We start from the raw sequence: 22,019 nt of genomic DNA, 5'->3' as shown, positions 1-22,019 counted from the left end.
CATCAGCAACAAACTTCTCTATTGTTCTGTCTATTCTGGGGGGGTATAAATATGTGTGCTCAAACACTGGGTTTTTAGTCTTCGTGCTGAATGCTGAATGACGACGGGGTTTCTTGCTGATGCCCATCATCTGGTCCGCAAGCGCTGCGTATGTATACTGTACTTGGGTCTGTATAATTCCTTTGCGCCGAATTGTGTCTGGATCAATAGCGTGTAACTGAATAATACTTTGTGTTTTGGAACCACATGTTCTAAGTCTGGAGTCTCTATTTACTGTATGACTGCGTACGCAAATTAGCGTCATCCTTAGAGGTTTATAGGTAGGATTTTAGAAGGTACAGGCAGGGGTATATAAAGGTTCAATTTCAGTATCGTTACTGGGAACCAATGAGATCAGCAACAAACCTCTCTATTGTGTTGTCTATTTCTGTAAGGGTATAAATATGTGTGTTGTGACCCCCTTCTGGAGTCTTCTTGCTGATTGCTGATTGACGGAGGTTTCTTGCTGATGCCGGTATCTGGTCCAGAGCACGTGCGTATGTATAACTGTATCTTGGGTCTGCATAACTCTTTGCGCTAAATTGTACTTAGATCACAGCGTGTAACTGACTGTACTTTACTTGAATAATACTTTGTGCTTTGGAAACACATGTTCAAGGTCTAAAGTTTTTATTTTACTGTATGACTGCGTACGCAAATAGCGTCAATTTTAGAGGTTTATAGGCAGGTTTTAGAAGGTATAGGTAGGAGCGTATAGAGGTTCAAATTCAATATCCTTAGGAATGACAGACCGTTGTGGTACCGGAGGCAATTCATGTACTGTTAAAAACCCCGGCAGGGAGCGATAGTCTGTGTCACAGGGGTAAAGTGCAAGAAACTGCTCGATACCCTGAGATGAAAAGGGCAGTATGGTGAAGTAACCCCAAGTGAGTTACGACAATGGGGCCCACCCGGCGATCCGCAAAGGAGAGGATCCTGAGAATAAACCGCCCAAGGGGGTCGTGTAAGGGGCCTGGCACCAGATGGCGCCGCATACTTAACCCTTTCTGAGTCAAATCCTCCGCACTAACACCTGCAGCACATGACATATCTGACTAACCATCTTGGCGGAAATATAAAACAGCGCCATACCGGTCCTGACTGACGCTAAGATTAGCTGCAGGGACCCATTATCAGCGTATGCAACACACAGTTCCACCTAAAATATGGCAACTTGCAGCACGCAACAGTATATGACAAACCTCACAAATATATATATGTGAGGTCTCAGAACCACCCCAGGTACAGCTGTATTAGGGCAGATGGTAAGGAAAAGGGATAGATATACACTGATAGGTGAGAGAAGAAGCAGACAGTCAGCACTAGCATAAGTCACATACCATGCAGATATATACATATATACATACATTAGCATGACATATAATATACTGCACCATGTCGCTACATTCAACTGCCCAGATTCAGTGTCTGGGAAGGCTACAGCGCTGTGTACACTGACCTGATGGTGAGGTACGCAGGGGGACTGGACTCACTGCCATCTCCGGAGCTCTGCTGCTGCACATAGAAAATGGCCGCCTGGAGACCTCAGAAGCAGCGTGGCCCGCGGAGGAAGCAGCTCAGCGACACCAGACTATAATACTGAAAGGTGCGCTGAGCTGAGGGGAGGAGCCGCTGTAACAGGGAAGGCTTCCTCCCCTGGCCGGCTATTAACCCCCAGGACGCCAGCTCCCAGCGCCGATCGTTAAGTCCCTGGTGGTCTAGTGGACACGCGGGGTATGGGGGGGACCGCCGCCACCTCCGGTCTGTCCCCAGAGACATCGGACTGCATTTGGAAATGTGCGGATCACCGCAAGCAGAGACCCGCGACCTTACCTGCTCCCCGACGATCCAGCAGCAGTCCTGGGCGCCCGCAGAGTCCGGCTAGTACAGACTCTGGGGTCCCATTGAGATCCCCCGATCTGTACTGGCGTCTCAGCGCCGGCGGGGTGACGGAGCGGCAGCCTGGACGTCCTATGGACAGTCCGACGCTGCCGCTCAAAGGAGTCCAAAAGTAAAATAAAAATGTGAACTCATAAAATAAAATAAGCTTAAGGGCTGCTAATCAGCTCCCCCTGTGATAACGGTGACCAGACTATGGCCGGGCACCAACTTAAACTGAGGTGCCTCTGGCTTGGGGGCGGGGCTATAGGGAGAGTGGACCCAAGTGCATCCTGGGAGCTAAAAGCTTTAACTGCGTGGTGCCCGGATTTGGTTCCCAACCTATACCCCCAAGGTCAACCCTGTGGACCCTATGGACCCTGAAGTAGAAACGGGGATAGTCTACGGAGCAGCAGGAAAGTGGCAGAGATACAAAGAAACATGAAGTATAAAGGGACTTGTGACAAGAAAAGATTGCAAGCTCTTGGGGATAAGAATCATTTTTCACACCTCAGCAATAAAGGGTTACTCACGTGCTGCAGCTCGCTCCATGCTGAGGAGAGGGGGGTCTGAGAAGAGACCCTTCACATCATAGAGCTAAGGAAGAGACAGAGTGAGGGTAAATAAATGTATCACCCCCGGGGGAGCTGGCCAGGAACTCACATGGGCAGACGCAGATGACTATAATGTGTGATCAGCTTTCTGTACGGCCGACGCTAATCAATGTTCTGTTACTAATCCTGCATCACAAGGTCTCTAAGCTGAGTAAGTGATTTCACAGTACAGGAAACTCCTCTCCATGGTGGCCCAGAGCCCCCATCTCCATGGTGGCCCAGAGCCCCCATCTCCATGGTGGCCCAGAGCCCCCATCTCCATGGTGGCCCAGAGCCCCCATCTCTATGGTCACCCAGAGCCCCCATCTCTATGGTCACCCAGAGCCCCCATCTCTATGGTTAAGAGCGAAGGTGACCCAAATTTCTGCACACTTTGATGCTGCCCTCCTCAACGAGCACCTGGGTGTCACCAACACCCCACTAATAGACACATTAGAAAATATAAACAGAACTCAGATGAGGGTGCTTCTTTAGTAGTAATATATATATATAATGTACTTCCTTAAAAAATATTGATGTAATCTTCTGGGTCTTTTCTTGCTTCTAAATTTCTTCAAGGATTTATTTGCTCCCAGTATATGTACATAAAACAGAGAGGAAAAAACGGAGATAGTGTAGTATTGTTTTATATACTTTAAAAGTTCTTATTCCCCATCACCAAATGGGTGTTACTAGAAAGGGATATGGGAAAAGAGCATCCCCTATATATAACAGAGATCTCGTGTGCTTAGTAAATATATATGGATCACCCCACACTGTGAAGAGAATTTTAAAGGGGCGTACCCCACTCACTCTGCTCTCAGTGATGTATATAAAGGTATCTTTAGCGTACCATACTCACAGAAGGTGTATACTTCTTCCTCCTATCAAGGCATCTTTAAATACATAATCCACAGCTAGGATGTAGCGTAATATTCCAAAGTGTATTTTATTCAGTACAATATAAATTTCATAAAAAACAGAAAAACATATCAAACTTCTTATTTCTCAGAAAAAAAAAACTATAAATCAAGGTTTAAAAGAAAGAAAGACCCCTTACGGTCGAAACGCGTTGGGTATTTGGAGATGCAAAGTAAGAACTGATTAATATAACTACCAGGACTTTATTTTACTCAGAGACTGCTGGGGCCTCACCTCATCCCTCCATTCTCGGAGACAGGGGAAGATGTCCTGACCTCTCAGCGACTCCATCACCTCTTGTACAGCTCGTGTCCTATCCTGGGGGGAGCACAGACGGCCATTAAGCTCCAGGCGGGCGGAGGGGTCTCTATGTAGGGAGAACACATCGGAGTTCTGCGATAGAAGCTCTGCCACCGGCTGCAGCACCCAGCCGACCCGCTGCCTTTCTACGCAGAACGGCAGACAACCTGCAGGATATATATCATCACATATACAGTATATAACCTATGTACTGGGGGTATATAGGGGGACCGTGCACAGTATGGCCTCAAGGACATCACATATACTGTATATAACCTATGTACTGTGTGTGTATAGGGGGACCGTGCACAGTATGGCCTCAGGGACATCACATATACTGTATATAACCTATGTACCGGGAGTGTATAGGGGGACCGTGCACAGTATGGCCTCAGGGACATCACATATACTGTATATAACCTATGTACTGTGTGTGTATAGGGGGACCGTGCAGAGTATGACCTCAGGCACATCACATACACTGTATATAACCTATGTACTGGGTGTGTATAGGGGGACCGTGCACAGTATGGTCTCAGGGACATCACATATACTGTATATCACCTATGTACCGGGTGTGTATAGGGGGACCGTGCACAATATGGCCTCAGGGACATCACATATACTGTATATAACCTATGTACTGGGTGTGTATAGGGGGACCGTGCACAGTATGGCCTCAGGGACATCACATATACTGTATATAACCTATGTACTGGGTGTGTATAGGGGACCGTGCACAGTATGGCCTCAGGGACATCACATATACTGTATATAACCTATGTACTAGGTGTGTATAGGGGGACCGTGCACAGTATGGCCTCAGGGACATCACATATACTGTATATAACCTATGTACTGGGTGTGTATAGGGGGACCGTGCACAGTATGGCCTCAGGGACATCACATATACTGTATATAACCTATGTACTGGGTGTGTATAGGGGGACCGTGCACAGTACGGCCTCAGGGACATCACACCACATACACAGAAGACCCCACTCACCTCCACGATGCAGGTTGTTGAGATCTAGCACCAGCTTCAGAACCCGTTTAGACCAAGCAGCTGCCGCCATCCCACTACAGAGCACACAGGATACAACACGGTCAACTCTTCCTGTAGAACCCACAGCAGACAATACAGTCCACCTTTCCTGCAGACCCACAGTTCACTCCTCCTGCAGAACCCATAGCAGATAATACACAGCCCACTCCTCCTGCAGATCTCACAGCAGGTAATACACAGCCCACTCCTCCTGCAGAACTCACAGCAGGTAATACACAGCCCACTCCTCCTGCAGAACTCACAGCAGGTAATACACAGCCCACTCCTCCTGCAGAACTCACAGCAGCTAATACACAGCCCACTCCTCCTGCAGAACTCACAGCAGGTAATACACAGCCCACTCCTCCTGCAGAACTCACAGCAGATAATACACAGCCCACTCCTCCTGCAGAACTCACAGCAGATAATACACAGCCCACTCCTCCTGCAGAACTCACAGCAGATAATACACAGCCCACTCCTCCTGCAGAACTCACAGCAGATAATACACAGCCCACTCCTCCTGCAGAACTCACAGCAGATAATACACAGCCCACTCCTCCTGCAGTACTCACAGCAGATAATACACAGCCCACTCCTCCTGCAGTACTCACAGCAGATAATACACAGCCCACTCCTCCTGCAGAACTCACAGCAGATAATACACAGCCCACTCCTCCTGCAGAACTCACAGCAGATAATACACAGTCCACTCCTCCTGCAGTACCCACAGCAGATAATACACAGCCCACTCCTCCTGCAGTACCCACAGCAGATAATACACAGTCCACTCCTCCTGCAGACTGGCAGCTGTCAGAGGGTATTGCAGGCCAGGGCTGGGGTGGGCAGCAGCAGATGACAGGTGGTGAGGGCGGCCATGTTTCCGGAGACCTGGAGCATGAGACAAATCACACAGTAAATAGTGTATCCGCTATGCATGTTATTTATTGGAGGCAGTGAGTCATGTGACCCGCCGCCATCTTAGTACACCCGGAAATGCCATCAGCATAGCGCTCGGGCCCATTATATACTTCCAGTTTATCCTCCTGGAATAATCAGCTCCTACATGGAGAAGGAGATCAAGTGCGAGGGATAAGAATTAACATGAAGATAGCGGAGTGTCAGTGCCAGTGGGTGTAGTAAGATGGCTTCCAGGCCTGGATTCCACCTGTTGTTATAATCATAGGACTCTGCTGAAGTTCTGTCTCCAGGTAATGGTCACCAGCTTACTGTTTCCCTTCTCCCACTGCCCCCGGGGTAACTGCTTCCCCTCTCCTACTGCCCCCTCCCCGGGTAATTGCTTCCCTTTTCTTCTCCCACTGCCCCCGGGGTAACTGCTTCCCCTCTCCTACTGCCCCCTCCCCGGGTAACTGCTTCCCTTTTCTTCTCCCACTGCTCCCGGATTATCTGCTACCCTTCTCCTACTGCCCTCCCCCCAGGGTCGTTGCTTCCCTCCTCCCACTGCCCCCCCCCCCCGGATCACTGCTTCCCTTATCCCACTGCCCCCCCCCCGGGGTCGCTGCTTCCCTTCTCCCACTGCCCCTCCCCCCCCGGGGTCGCTGCTTCCCTTCTCCCACTGCCCCCCCGGGGTCGCTGCTTCCCTTCTCCCACTGCCCCTCCCCCCTCGGGGTCGCTGCTTCCCTTCTCCCACTGCCCCTCCCCCCCCCGGGGTCGCTGCTTCCCTTCTCCCACTGCCCCCCCCCCCCGGGGTTGCTGCTTCCCTTCTCCCACTGCCCCCCCCCCGGGGTCGCTGCTTCCCTTCTCCAACTGCCCCCCCCCCCCCCGGGGTCGCTGCTTCCCTTCTCCCACTGCCCCCCTCCCGGGGTCGCTGCTTCCCTTCTCCCACTGCGCCCCCCCTGGGTTTACTGCTTCCTTTCTCCCACTGCCCCCCCCCGGGGTCGCTGCTTCCCTTCTCCCACTGCGCCCCCCCTGGGTTTACTGCTTCCTTTCTCCCACTGCCCCCCCCCCTCCCCAGGGTAACTGCTTCAATTCTCCCAATACCCCTTCCCCCAGGGTAACTGGGTAACTGCTTCAAACTCCCACTACCCACTCCCGGGGTTACTGATTCCCTTCTCTCACTGCCCCCCCCCCTTTCGTGTAAGTGATCCCCTTCCACTGACCCCCCGGGTAAGTGCTATCCTTCTCCCATCACACCCGCATACCCTCAGAGGGTCTGCACCCGGGCCACTGCTGCCCTTCTCCCACTGCCCCATGGGTAACTACTGCCCTTCCCCCACTGCCCCCGGGTCACTGCTGCCCTTCTCTCATTACACCCGGGTCACTGTTGCTATGGTCGTACGATGTTAAAAGCTGTTCAACATCAGGTACGGCCACGGGGTACTATTGAGCATGCGTTAATCATATAAATATGGGGCCGTATTCAATTAGCGGCGAAAAGTCTAAAAAATTATTGCCGGTTGCGACTTTTCGCCGGTGTGACAGTTTCCTCCATATTCAATTCCAAAGAGTTCACCGGCGCAAAAGCGCAATGCAATGTAATAGGCGAAAAAGATTCTCCTATTGCAGAATTGTGGTTTTGGGGTGCAAAGGTGCGGAAACCACCCTGCACCCTTGACAGCCCCCGAAGGTTAACTGCATCAAAAAGATCCCCCCAAAAAATGACTTTGGAAAAGGGGGCAAAAAAGTACAACGTTGGGGTTCATACTTAAGCTAGCAAAATAAGCTTTTGGGGGGTCTGCAACTATGGGGGAGGTGTTTTTTTGGATTGCAGGTGCTTGCTGATGGTGCTCTTTTTAAAACTTCACTTTAGCAATTTTAAACCACGCTTACGCCCATTTTCATGTACCCCAAATTTGCTGGGACTAGTTATTTCCTACAAAAACAAAATGCTAAATGCTATTCTTCACCCCTTGTGCAAAGATGCCATATAGAGGCAATTGCAAGCACTTAAATACCCCAGATAGCTCCAGGGGGGCTAATCGGGGACATTTATACTGATCCCCAATGTTAGGGCATCTTTTGGGGGGTGTCAGGCTGATTTCCCTAAAACTGACAGCACTTTTTCGCATGTTTGAGTTTTGCTGGGATGCGTTTTTGCGTCCTTTGGAATTGAATACGGCGAATAGCGGGGGCGCGCATGATAAGTTTCTGCGGCAAAAACACGTGAAGTCGGCGAAAAGTGCAGCATGCGATAAGTACGGGACTTTTCGCGGGTAATTGAATATGCCCCATGGTTGGTTACCATCACATGAAAACTTTTGATGGTGGAAGCCCAGCTATCATGATGGTGGCCTACTGATGTCCATCCCTACTGCACGTTCTATAAACCATACAATCCAGAGTTATTCCCAGCAGTGGAGATAAATAGGAGCAGCAATCACTGTTTAGTGCTTAGGTTGCAAATTATTGAAACATCTCAGCAAGTTCATAGGATGTTCCCCTCGATGTCTGGTTCTATTACAGTAGTCTTGGGGCAGATAAATATTGTGCGGACGTCGGGTGAGACATCGTGTGAACTTGCTGAGATGTAGTGTGGAGGTACCGAGGCACCGGGTGAGTGTCAGTCAGTGGGGAATATATATATATTATATTGTCGGTAGAGGATGAGAAGTGGTTACAGTCGGCAGTATGTCCGCCTCCTCCTGCAGCTGCTGGGTAATGTTGTCAGACTGGCTCTGTCTCTCCCCAGGCTCCCTTCCTTAGTAAGATGTTTATGCTGAATCCAGCCCCACCCCTGGGTGCTGCCTCGCTCTCCCCTACAGCCGCTGCCGCCTAATTGGCAGCTGGTATATCTGGTCTTCATACAGCGAGCTATTCAGCTGGTGGCAGAGTCAGACATGGGCTCTATATTCTGCTCATTCTCCCCCCAGCTGCTTTATCATTATTATTATGTACTAGTATTATGTTATGAATTTTAGGTCCAGGATGCCACATCTGCCCCTGACAATGCCCCCGGAGCGTGGGGGTGGCTCGCTCTTCAGCCTGAGATTCACCACCTTCGCAGTGGGCACGGTCTGCCTTCCTCTCTTTGGTTTCATCTCCTGTGTTATCCTGTCGCTGCTGTTTGATTTCAGTGAGACGACTGCCACGCACTGCGGGGTGAGCGCTGTTACCAGGGGTATAATGCAGGGAGCGGGTAACGCCACAGTGTGGCACAGTGTTCTGACTTGTGCATTCAGCAGGTGGGTGGCAGCAGGCATGGTGACATGAGAGTGGGCACCTGAGATGTAGATGTGTGAATGGCAAAAAACTCAAAGCTGGTGTGGGTTGCATGGTGCCAGCATGGTATAGAGACGCTCTGTGGTAGTGCATGGTGCCAGCATGGTATAGAGACGCTCTGTGGTGGTGCATGGTGCCAGCATGGTATAGAGATGCTCTGTGGTGGTGCATGGTGCCAGCATGGTATAGAGACGCTCTGTGGTGGTGCATGGTGCCAGCATGGTATAGAGACGCTCTGTGGTGGTGCATGGTGCCAGCATGGTATAGAGACGCTCTGTGGTGGTGCATGGTGCCAGCATGGTATAGAGACGCTCTGTGGTGGTGCATGGTGCCAGCATGGTATAGAGACGCTCTGTGGTGGTGCATGGTGCCAGCATGGTATAGAGACGCTCTGTGGTGGTGCCAGCATAGTATAGAGATGCTCTGTGGTGGTGCATGGTGCCAGCATGGTATAGAGACGCTCTGTGGTGGTGCATGGTGCCAGCATGGTATAGAGACGCTCTGTGGGATGAGAGCCTACCCATGCTTTATGTGCACAGCATGGCGAGGACCCATACATTGGAACTCTTTATGTCACAGCAGCTGATGACCAGAGATATAATGTTACACTAGCAGAACATGCCCTGTGTCACTATATGGTAACAGATGAGGCACAAGTATGAATATAATGGGAGAGGATATCATTGCTGTCTGTCGTCACTGTAAAGTTGACCCTCTCTCATTGACTTTTTGAAAGGTTCCTAATTACCTGCCATCAATCAGTGCTGCGATTGGAGGTGTGACCCCACAGAGATACATCTGGAGGTTATGTATCGGTCTGCACTCTGCCCCCCGTCTCCTGGTAGCGGTGGCTTACCTCAACTTCTACCAAGAAATCGGCAGCTCCTCCGCCCTATCTCACATCAACTTCCTCTTCAATGTGCTGGAGATTGTCACCCTCCTGCTGCTCACCTACATCTCTTCCAATGAGAACCAGGGTGAGACCAGTCACTCCAGCCCTCTGACCTTCTGTGTGATGGTTCCCATCATCCACAATCATTAGTTATTCCAGTGAGGTCATTCCTGATTCCTTTCCACTTCTCCCTCACTATTTGTATCTCCCAGATCCCCTCTACTTACTCATAATATTCCCGCTCTCCATTCTCACTGTTATATTCCCCCCCATACTCCTCCTCCTCTCTGATTCTCCATTCTCACTGTCATATTCCCCCCCATACTCCTCCTCCTCTCTCATTCTCCATTCTCACTGTTATATTCCCCCCATACTCCTCCTCCTCTCTCATTCTCCATTCTCACTGTTATATTCCCCCCATACTCCTCCTCCTCTCTCATTCTCCATTCTCACTGTTATATTCCCCCCATACTCCTCCTCCTCTCTGATTCTCCAGTCTCACTGTTATATTCCCCCATACTCCTCCTCCTCTCTCATTCTCCAGTCTCACTGTTATATTCCCCCCCATACTCCTCCTCCTCTCTCATTCTCCATTCTCACTGTTATATTCCCCCCCATACTCCTCCTCCTCTCTGATTCTCCATTCTCACTGTTATATTCCCCCATACTCCTCCTCCTCTCTGATTCTCCATTCTCACTGTTATATTCCCCCCATACTCCTCCTCCTCTCTGATTCTCCATTCTCACTGTTATATTCCCCCCCATACTCCTCCTCCTCTCTGATTCTCCATTCTCACTGTTATATTCCCCCCCATACTCCTCCTCCTCTCTGATTCTCCATTCTCACTGTTTTATTCCCCCCATACTCCTCCTCCTCTCTGATTCTCCATTCTCACTGTTATATTCCCCCCCATACTCCTCCTCCTCTCTGATTCTCCATTCTCACTGTTATATTCCCCCCATACTCCTCCTCCTCTCTCATTCTCCATTCTCACTGTTATATTCCCCCCCATACTCCTCCTCCTCTCTGATTCTCCATTCTCACTGTTATATTCCCCCCATACTCCTCCTCCTCTCTGATTCTCCATTCTCACTGTTATATTCCCCCCCATACTCCTCCTCCTCTCTGATTCTCCATTCTCACTGTTATATTCCCCCCCATACTCCTCCTCCTCTCTGATTCTCCATTCTCACTGTTATATTCCCCCATACTCCTCCTCCTCTCTGATTCTCCATTCTCACTGTTATATTCCCCCCCATACTCCTCCTCTCTGATTCTCCAGTCTCACTGTTATATTCCCCCCATACTCCTCCTCCTCTCTGATTCTCCATTCTCACTGTTATATTCCCCCCATACTCCTCCTCCTCTCTGATTCTCCATTCTCACTGTTATATTCCCCCCCCCATACTCCTCCTCCTCTCTGATTCTCCATTCTCACTGTTATATTCCCCCCCCATACTCCTCCTCCTCTCTGATTCTCCATTCTCACTGTTATATTCCCCCCCATACTCCTCCTCCTCTCTGATTCTCCATTCTCACTGTTATATTCCCCCCCATACTCCTCCTCCTCTCTGATTCTCCATTCTCACCGTTATATTCCCCCCCATACTCCTCCTCCTCTCTGATTCTCCATTCTCACTGTTATATTCCCCCCCATACTCCTCCTCCTCTCTGATTCTCCATTCTCACTGTTATATTCCCCCCCATACTCCTCCTCCTCTCTGATTCTCCATTCTCACTGTTATATTCCCCCCCATACTCCTCCTCCTCTCTGATTCTCCATTCTCACTGTTATATTCCCCCCATACTTCTCCTCCTCTCTGATTCTCCATTCTCACTGTTATATTCCCCCCCATACTCCTCCTCCTCTCTGATTCTCCATTCTCACTGTTATATTCCCCCCATACTTCTCCTCCTCTCTGATTCTCCATTCTCACTGTTATATTCCCCCCCATACTCCTCCTCCTCTCTGATTCTCCATTCTCACTGTTATATTCTCCCCCATACTCCTCCTCCTCTCTGATTCTCCATTCTCATTGTTATATTCCCCCCCATACTCCTCCTCTCTGATTCTCCATTCTCACTGTTATATTCCCCCCCATACTCCTCCTCTCTGATTCTCCATTCTCACTGTTATATTCCCCCCATACTTCTCCTCCTCTCTGATTCTCCATTCTCACTGTTATATTCCCCCCATACTTCTCCTCCTCTCTGATTCTCCATTCTCACTGTTATATTCCCCCCCATACTCCTCCTCCTCTCTGATTCTCCATTCTCACTGTTATATTCCCCCCATACTCCTCCTCCTCTCTGATTCTCCATTCTCACTGTTATATTCCCCCCCATACTCCTCCTCCTCTCTGATTCTCCATTCTCACTGTTATATTCCCCCCATACTTCTCCTCCTCTCTGATTCTCCATTCTCACTGTTATATTCCCCCCCATACTTCTCCTCCTCTCTGATTCTCCATTCTCACTGTTATATTCCCCCCATACTCCTCCTCCTCTCTGATTCTCCATTCTCACTGTTATATTCCCCCCCATACTCCTCCTCCTCTCTGATTCTCCATTCTCACTGTTATATTCTCCCCCATACTCCTCCTCCTCTCTGATTCTCCATTCTCACTGTTATATTCCCCCCCATACTCCTCCTCTCTGATTCTCCATTCTCACTGTTATATTCCCCCCATACTTCTCCTCCTCTCTGATTCTCCATTCTCACTGTTATATTCTCCCCCATACTTCTCCTCCTCTCTGATTCTCCATTCTCACTGTTATATTCCCCCCATACTTCTCCTCCTCTCTGATTCTCCATTCTCACTGTTATATTCCCCCCATACTTCTCCTCCTCTCTGATTCTCCATTCTCACTGTTATATTCCCCCCCCATACTCCTCCTCCTCTCTGATTCTCCATTCTCACTGTTATATTCTCCCCCATACTCCTCCTCCTCTCTGATTCTCCATTCTCATTGTTATATTCCCCCCCATACTCCTCCTCTCTGATTCTCCATTCTCACTGTTATATTCCCCCCCATACTCCTCCTCTCTGATTCTCCATTCTCACTGTTATATTCCCCCCATACTTCTCCTCCTCTCTGATTCTCCATTCTCACTGTTATATTCCCCCCATACTTCTCCTCCTCTCTGATTCTCCATTCTCACTGTTATATTCCCCCCCATACTCCTCCTCCTCTCTGATTCTCCATTCTCACTGTTATATTCCCCCCATACTCCTCCTCCTCTCTGATTCTCCATTCTCACTGTTATATTCCCCCCCATACTCCTCCTCTCTGATTCTCCATTCTCACTGTTATATTCCCCCCATACTTCTCCTCCTCTCTGATTCTCCATTCTCACTGTTATATTCCCCCCATACTTCTCCTCCTCTCTGATTCTCCATTCTCACTGTTATATTCCCCCCCATACTCCTCCTCTCTGATTCTCCATTCTCACTGTTATATTCCCCCCCATATTCCTCCTCCTCTCTGATTCTCCATTCTCACTGTTATATTCCCCCCATACTTCTCCTCCTCTCTGATTCTCCATTCTCACTGTTATATTCCCCCCCATACTCCTCCTCCTCTCTGATTCTCCATTCTCACTGTTATATTCCCCCCCATACTCCTCCTCCTCTCTGATTCTCCATTCTCACTGTTATATTCTCCCCCATACTCCTCCTCCTCTCTGATTCTCCATTCTCACTGTTATATTCTCCCCCATACTCCTCCTCCTCTCTGATTCTCCATTCTCACTGTTATATTCCCCCCCATACTCCTCCTCTCTGATTCTCCATTCTCACTGTTATATTCCCCCCATACTCCTCCTCCTCTCTGATTCTCCATTCTCACTGTTATATTCCCCATATACTCATCCTCCTCTCTGATTCTCCAGTCTCACTGTTATATTCCCCCCCATACTCCTCCTCCTCTCTGATTCTCCATTCTCACTGTTATATTCTCCCCCATACTCCTCCTCCTCTCTGATTCTCCATTCTCACTGTTATATTCCCCCCCATATTCCTCCTCCTCTCTGATTCTCCATTCTCACTGTTATATTCCCCCCATACTCCTCCTCCTCTCTGATTCTCCATTCTCACTGTTATATTCCCCCCCCATACTCCTCCTCCTCTCTGATTCTCCATTCTCACTGTTATATTCCCCCCCATACTCCTCCTCCTCTCTGATTCTCCATTCTCACTGTTATATTCCCCCCATACTCCTCCTCCTCTCTGATTCTCCATTCTCACTGTTATATTCCCCCCCATACTCCTCCTCCTCTCTGATTCTCCATTCTCACTGTTATATTCCCCCCCATACTCCTCCTCCTCTCTGATTCTCCATTCTCACTGTTATATTCCCCCCCATACTCCTCCTCCTCTCTGATTCTCCATTCTCACTGTTATATTCCCCCCCATACTTCTCCTCCTCTCTGATTCTCCATTCTCACTGTTATATTCCCCCCCATACTTCTCCTCCTCTCTGATTCTCCATTCTCACTGTTATATTCCCCCCATACTCCTCCTCTCTGATTCTCCATTCTCACTGTTATATTCCCCCCATACTTCTCCTCCTCTCTGATTCTCCATTCTCACTGTTATATTCCCCCCATACTTCTCCTCCTCTCTGATTCTCCATTCTCACTGTTATATTCCCCCCCATATTCCTCCTCTCTGATTCTCCATTCTCACTGTTATATTCCCCCCCATATTCCTCCTCCTCTCTGATTCTCCATTCTCACTGTTATATTCCCCCCATACTTCTCCTCCTCTCTGATTCTCCATTCTCACTGTTATATTCCCCCCATACTTCTCCTCCTCTCTGATTCTCCATTCTCACTGTTATATTCCCCCCATACTCCTCCTCCTCTCTGATTCTCCATTCTCACTGTTATATTCCCCCCCATACTCCTCCTCCTCTCTGATTCTCCATTCTCACTGTTATATTCCCCCCCATACTCCTCCTCCTCTCTGATTCTCCATTCTCACTGTTATATTCTCCCCCATACTCCTCCTCCTCTCTGATTCTCCATTCTCACTGTTATATTCCCCCCCATACTCCTCCTCCTCTCTGATTCTCCATTCTCACTGTTATATTCCCCCCATACTCCTCCTCCTCTCTGATTCTCCATTCTCACTGTTATATTCCCCCCCATACTCCTCCTCCTCTCTGATTCTCCATTCTCACTGTTATATTCCCCCCCATACTCCTCCTTCTCTCTGATTCTCCATTCTCACTGTTATATTCCCCCCCATACTCCTCCTCCTCTCTGATTCTCCATTCTCACTGTTATATTCCCTCCCATACTCCTCCTCCTCTCTGATTCTCCATTCTCACTGTTATATTCTCCCCCATACTCCTCCTCCTCTCTGATTCTCCATTCTCACTGTTATATTCCCCCCCATACTCCTCCTCCTCTCTGATTCTCCATTCTCACTGTTATATTCCCCCCCATACTCCTCCTCCTCTCTGATTCTCCATTCTCACTGTTATATTCCCCCCCATACTCCTCCTCCTCTCTGATTCTCCATTCTCACTGTTATATTCCCCCCCATACTCTCCTCCTCTCTGATTCTCCATTCTCACTGTTATATTCCCCCCCATACTCCTCCTCCTCTCTGATTCTCCATTCTCACTGTTATATTCCCCCCCATACTCCTCCTCCTCTCTGATTCTCCAGTCTCACTGTTATATTCCCCCCCATACTCCTCCTCCTCTCTGATTCTCCAGTCTCACTGTTATATTCCCCCCCATACTCCTCCTCCTCTCTGATTCTCCAGTCTCACTGTTATATTCCCCCATACTCCTCCTCCTCTCTCATTCTCCAGTCTCACTGTTATATTCCCCCCATACTCCTCCTCCTCTCTCGATTCTCCAGTCTCACTGTTATATTCCCCCCATACTCCTCCTCCTCTCTGATTCTCCAGTCTCACTGTTATATTCCCCCCCATACTCCTCCTCCTCTCTGATTCTCCAGTCTCACTGTTATATTCCCCCCCATACTCCTCCTCCTCTCTGATTCTCCAGTCTCACTGTTATATTCCCCCCCATACTCCTCCTCCTCTCTGATTCTCCAGTCTCACTGTTATATTCCCCCCCATACTCCTCCTCCTCTCTGATTCTCCAGTCTCACTGTTATATTCCCCCCCATACTCCTCCTCCTCTCTGATTCTCCAGTCTCACTGTTATATTCCCCCCCATACTCCTCCTCCTCTCTGATTCTCCATTCTCACTGTTATATTCCCCCCCATACTCCTCCTCCTCTCTGATTCTCCATTCTCACTGTTATATTCCCCCCCATACTCCTCCTCCTCTCTGATTCTCCATTCTCACTGTTATATTCCCCCCCATACTCCTCCTCCTCTCTGATTCTCCATTCTCACTGTTATATTCCCCCCCATACTCCTCCTCCTCTCTGATTCTCCATTCTCACTGTTATATTCTCCCCCCATACTCCTCCTCCTCTCTGATTCTCCATTCTCACTGTTATATTCCCCCCCATACTCCTCCTCCTCTCTGATTCTCCATTCTCACTGTTATATTCCCCCCATACTTCTCCTCCTCTCTGATTCTCCATTCTCACTGTTATATTCTCCCCCATACTTCCTCCTCCTCTCTGATTCTCCATTCTCACTGTTATATTCCCCCCATACTTCTCCTCCTCTCTGATTCTCCATTCTCACTGTTATATTCCCCCCATACTTCTCCTCCTCTCTGATTCTCCATTCTCACTGTTATATTCCCCCCCATATTCCTCCTCTCTGATTCTCCATTCTCACTGTTATATTCCCCCCCATACTTCTCCTCCTCTCTGATTCTCCATTCTCACTGTTATATTCCCCCCCATATTCCTCCTCCTCTCTGATTCTCCATTCTCACTGTTATATTCCCCCCATACTTCTCCTCCTCTCTGATTCTCCATTCTCACTGTTTTATTCCCCCCATACTTCTCCTCCTCTCTGATTCTCCATTCTCACTGTTATATTCCCCCCATACTCCTCCTCCTCTCTGATTCTCCATTCTCACTGTTATATTCTCCCCCATACTCCTCCTCCTCTCTGATTCTCCATTCTCACTGTTATATTCCCCCCCATACTCCTCCTCCTCTCTGATTCTCCATTCTCACTGTTATATTCCCCCCCATACTCCTCCTCCTCTCTGATTCCCCATTCTCACTGTTATATTCCCCCCCATACTCCTCCTCCTCTCTGATTCTCCATTCTCACTGTTATATTCCCCCCCATACTCCTCCTCCTCTCTGATTCTCCATTCTCACTGTTATATTCCCCCCCATACTCCTCCTCCTCTCTGATTCTCCATTCTCACTGTTATATTCCCCCCCATACTCCTCCTCCTCTCTGATTCTCCATTCTCACTGTTATATTCCCCCCCATACTCCTCCTCCTCTCTGATTCTCCAGTCTCACTGTTATATTCCCCCCCATACTCCTCCTCCACTCTGATTCTCCAGTCTCACTGTTATATTCCCCCCCATACTCCTCCTCCTCTCTGATTCTCCAGTCTCACTGTTATATTCCCCCCCATACTCCTCCTCCTCTCTGATTCTCCAGTCTCACTGTTATATTCCCCCCCCATACTCCTCCTCCTCTCTGATTCTCCATTCTCACTGTTATATTCCCCCCATACTCCTCCTCCTCTCTGATTCTCCATTCTCACTGTCATATTCCCCCCCATACTCCTCCTCCTCTCTCATTCTCCATTCTCACTGTTATATTCCCCCCCATACTCCTCCTCCTCTCTGATTCTCCAGTCTCACTGTTATATTCCCCCCCATACTCCTCCTCCTCTCTCATTCTCCAGTGTCACTGTTATATTCCCCCTCCATACTCCTCCTCCTCTCTGATTCTACAGTGTCACTGTTATATTCCCCCCCATACTCCTCCTCCTCTCTGATTCTCCATTCTCACTGTTATATTCCCCCCCCATACTCCTCCTCCTCTCTGATTCTCCAGTCTCACTGTTATATTCCCCCTCATACTCCTCCTCCTCTCTGATTCTCCAGTCTCACTGTTATATTCCCCCCCATACTCCTCCTCCTCTCTGATTCTCCAGTCTCACTGTTATATTCCCCCCCATACTCCTCCTCCTCTCTGATTCTCCAGTCTCACTGTTATATTCCCCCCATACTCCTCCTCCTCTCTGATTCTCCATTCTCACTGTTATATTCCCCCCCATACTCCTCCTCCTCTCTGATTCTCCATTCTCACTGTTATATTCCCCCCCATACTCCTCCTCCTCTCTGATTCTCCATTCTCACTGTTTTATTCCCCCCATACTCCTCCTCCTCTCTGATTCTCCATTCTCACTGTTATATTCCCCCCCATACTCCTCCTCCTCTCTGATTCTCCATTCTCACTGTTATATTCCCCCCATACTCCTCCTCCTCTCTGATTCTCCATTCTCACTGTTATATTCCCCCCCATACTCCTCCTCCTCTCTGATTCTCCATTCTCACTGTTATATTCCCCCCCATACTCCTCCTCCTCTCTGATTCTCCATTCTCACTGTTATATTCCCCGCATACTCCTCCTCCTCTCTGATTCTCCATTCTCACTGTTATATTCTCCCCCATACTCCTCCTCCTCTCTGATTCTCCATTCTCACTGTTATATTCCCCCCCCCCATACTCCTCCTCCTCTCTGATTCTCCATTCTCATTGTTATATTCCCCCCCCCATACTCCTCCTCCTCTCTGATTCTCCATTCTCATTGTTATATTCCCCCCCCCCATACTCCTCCTCCTCTCTGATTCTCCATTCTCATTGTTATATTCCCCCCCCCCATACTCCTCCTCCTCTCTGATTCTCCATTCTCACTGTTATATTCCCCCCATACTCCTCCTCCTCTCTGATTCTCCAGTCTCACTGTTATATTCCCCCCATACTCCTCCTCCTCTCTGATTCTCCAGTCTCACTGTTATATTCCCCCCCATACTCCTCCTCCTCTCTGATTCTCCAGTCTCACTGTTATATTCCCCCCCATACTCCTCCTCCTCTCTGATTCTCCAGTCTCACTGTTATATTCCCCCCCCATACTCCTCCTCCTCTCTGATTCTCCAGTCTCACTGTTATATTCCCCCCCCATACTCCTCCTCCTCTCTGATTCTCCAGTCTCACTGTTATATTCCCCCCCATACTCCTCCTCCTCTCTGATTCTCCAGTCTCACTGTTATATTCCCCCCATACTCCTCCTCCTCTCTCATTCTCCAGTCTCACTGTTATATTCCCCCCATACTCCTCCTCCTCTCTGATTCTCCAGTCTCACTGTTATATTCCCCCCATACTCCTCCTCCTCTCTGATTCTCCAGTCTCACTGTTATATTCCCCCCCATACTCCTCCTCCTCTCTGATTCTCCAGTCTCACTGTTATATTCCCCCCCATACTCCTCCTCCTCTCTGATTCTCCAGTCTCACTGTTATATTCCCCCCCATACTCCTCCTCCTCTCTGATTCTCCAGTCTCACTGTTATATTCCCCCCCATACTCCTCCTCCTCTCTGATTCTCCAGTCTCACTGTTATATTCCCCCCCATACTCCTCCTCCTCTCTGATTCTCCAGTCTCACTGTTATATTCCCCCCCATACTCCTCCTCCTCTCTGATTCTCCAGTCTCACTGTTATATTCCCCCCCATACTCCTCCTCCTCTCTGATTCTCCAGTCTCACTGTTATATTCCCCCCCATACTCCTCCTCCTCTCTGATTCTCCATTCTCACTGTTATATTCCCCCCATACTCCTCCTCCTCTCTGATTCTCCATTCTCACTGTTATATTCCCCCCCCATACTCCTCCTCCTCTCTGATTCTCCATTCTCACTGTTATATTCCCCCCCATACTCCTCCTCCTCTCTGATTCTCCATTCTCACTGTTTTATTCCCCCCATACTCCTCCTCCTCTCTGATTCTCCATTCTCACTGTTATATTCCCCCCCATACTCCTCCTCCTCTCTGATTCTCCATTCTCACTGTTATATTCCCCCCCATACTCCTCCTCCTCTCTGATTCTCCATTCTCACTGTTATATTCCCTCCCATACTCCTCCTCCTCTCTGATTCTCCAGTCTCACTGTTATCATTCCCCCCCATACTCCTCCTCCTCTCTGATTCTCCATTCTCACTGTTATATTCCCCCCCATACTCCTCCTCCTCTCTGATTCTCCATTCTCACTGTTATATTCCCCCCCATACTCCTCCTCCTCTCTGATTCTCCATTCTCACTGTTATATTCCCCCCCATACTCCTCCTCCTCTCTGATTCTCCATTCTCACTGTTATATTCCCCCCCATACTCCTCCTCCTCTCTCATTCTCCATTCTCACTGTTATATTCCCCCCCATACTCCTCCTCCTCTCTGATTCTCCATTCTCACTGTTATATTCCCCCCCATACTCCTCCTCCTCTCTGATTCTCCATTCTCACTGTTATATTCCCCCCCCATACTCCTCCTCCTCTCTGATTCTCCATTCTCACTGTTATATTCCCCCCCATACTCCTCCTCCTCTCTCATTCTCCATTCTCACTGTTATATTCCCCCCCATACTCCTCCTCCTCTCTCATTCTCCATTCTCACTGTTATATTCCCCCCCATACTCCTCCTCCTCTCTCATTCTCCATTCTCACTGTTATATTCCCCCCCATACTCCTCCTCCTCTCTGATTCTCCATTCTCACTGTTCTGAATCTTCTTTCTTTGTACTTTATTCCCTGATTAATGTGACGTTCTCCGGTCTCTGCAGGGATACACCAGCTCTCTTTTGCACTCTTTATGATGTTTTCCCTCGTGTATATGATTATGACCATCTTACTATGGAGGAAATGCCAGAAATATGTAAGTGCTGAGGTAAGGATGACGTTTTATGACTTGTTTGTTACACAAGAGACCTCTTAACTGTGAAGTTATTGGAGTATAGACCTGGCTGGTAAATAGTTGGCATCGGGGTAATATTAATTATAGACAGAAGAATGTGGTGGGATGGTGGCATCTATCCAAAACGGTGGCATTGCCCCTTATGCTGGAGCACCCGTTTGTTGTGTAATATATTTCCTTCTTCAAGGTCCAATGTGTTCACAGGATCTACCTTGGGGTATGTAGTTGGAGAGATCCTTTGCACCAAACAGCTACAGCTTTAAAGCTCCCAGAATGCACTGGTCCTCCTCCCTATGTAACCCGCCCTCAGTCATAGGCATTTTGTTTTTTTGTGTGGTGCGTGGCAAGTATTCAGACGCACCTGTTATACAGCGGGACTGCCTAGGCAATCCAAGGCTTTTTCTCTTATGATATACTTTTAGTTTTTTTAACTTCTGACTTTAGCGGTTCTAAGCGTCGAATTGGCGCAAGTACTGCAACTCCTATGCTGCTATATGCCCTGGGGATTTCGGCGGGCCTCAGCGAGGCTTGGCTAGCGGCGACGGTGGGGTCCGGACTGCGATCGGATTCACTGAGATGGCAGGTAAGCGATTCCTCGTGAAGGGAATGTTGCGCAACGCAGTCAAGGCCTCCGTTGTAGGAGATGCTTCGGAGGCGGCTGCGGGTGAAGGCCTCGTGTAACGTGTACTCGCTAAGGCGGCCGGGGCCATATACTCTGTTGCCGGGGATGGTTAGTAGACGCACTAGTTAGCGTCTACTTCTGTGAGGCCAACGTACTCATGCTGTCAAAATCGCAGCTTAGGGGAGATTGGCACTCCCCCCGGCCGCTCCTCCCCCAACCCGGACGCAACTTCTGGTTACGGATTCCCGCCTCTGGATTGCTACTTCTGACCACCTCGTGTGTGAGACGCTCGCAGTTCGCATTTGTGTGTACTGCTGAAGCTGGTGTCTCAGAGGTCTGCTCTGTCTCCATGTATACCTCTCCTCTGGGTATGGTATATAGCGCTCTATATCCTGCCAATATCCCTGCAGGGCTGGTCAGTTGATTTGGAGTCAATTTGCAATAGTAATTGTTTGCATTTATACTGTATACCTTATACCTGTCACACATTTGCCTTGTCTGAAGGTAAAGGAGAGAAGGATGAGCCTGTGCTGAAATCGTGTAAATCCTGATTTGCAGGCCTGTCTGAACAGGATTTTGTGCAAGATGAGTTGTGTAGTGCCTGTTGCAAACAGCCAGCTTTCCTATCTTGTACACCTGCACCAACACAAGAGCCATCCTGGGTGGCTTCTTG

The 22,019-nt window shown here is 48.9% G+C and overlaps 2 protein-coding genes across 4 annotated transcripts in view; one reads left to right on the top strand and one right to left on the bottom strand.

The window, feature by feature from the left end:
• Positions 1–5,655, bottom strand: part of LOC148479122 (uncharacterized) — a 52,828-nt gene extending 47,173 nt beyond the window's left edge. The window contains exons 1-4 of one of the 3 annotated variants that reach the window (XM_088454928.1): positions 5,469–5,655; positions 4,738–4,811; positions 3,666–3,898; positions 2,451–2,514 (exon numbers count right to left, since the gene is read on the bottom strand). In XM_088454928.1, coding sequence (XP_088311054.1) covers positions 2,451–2,514; positions 3,666–3,898; positions 4,738–4,807 — 367 coding nt within the window. In that variant the 5' untranslated portion in view covers positions 4,808–4,811; positions 5,469–5,655. Of the gene's footprint in view, positions 1–2,450; positions 2,515–3,665; positions 3,899–4,737; positions 4,812–5,156; positions 5,216–5,468 lie in introns of those variants that run through there. The other 2 variants (XM_088454930.1, XM_088454929.1) reach the window with 2 other exon arrangements.
• A 118-nt stretch (positions 5,656–5,773) lies between these two features.
• Positions 5,774–20,873, top strand: LOC148479121 (acyltransferase PGAP2-like). Its single transcript, XM_088454926.1, has 4 exons — positions 5,774–5,987; positions 8,655–8,835; positions 9,692–9,932; positions 20,594–20,873. Exons 2-4 carry the CDS (start codon positions 8,662–8,664, stop codon positions 20,743–20,745), a joined length of 567 nt encoding a protein of 188 aa, XP_088311052.1. The 5' UTR covers positions 5,774–5,987; positions 8,655–8,661; the 3' UTR covers positions 20,746–20,873.
• The last annotated feature ends 1,146 nt before the right edge of the window (positions 20,874–22,019 follow it).

This window comes from Taudactylus pleione, unplaced genomic scaffold (genome assembly GCF_031769625.1).
Source record: "Taudactylus pleione unplaced genomic scaffold, aTauple2 ptg000635l, whole genome shotgun sequence".
Lineage (NCBI taxonomy): Eukaryota > Metazoa > Chordata > Amphibia > Anura > Myobatrachidae > Taudactylus > Taudactylus pleione.
This window is presented reverse-complemented; position numbering and strand designations above follow the sequence as displayed.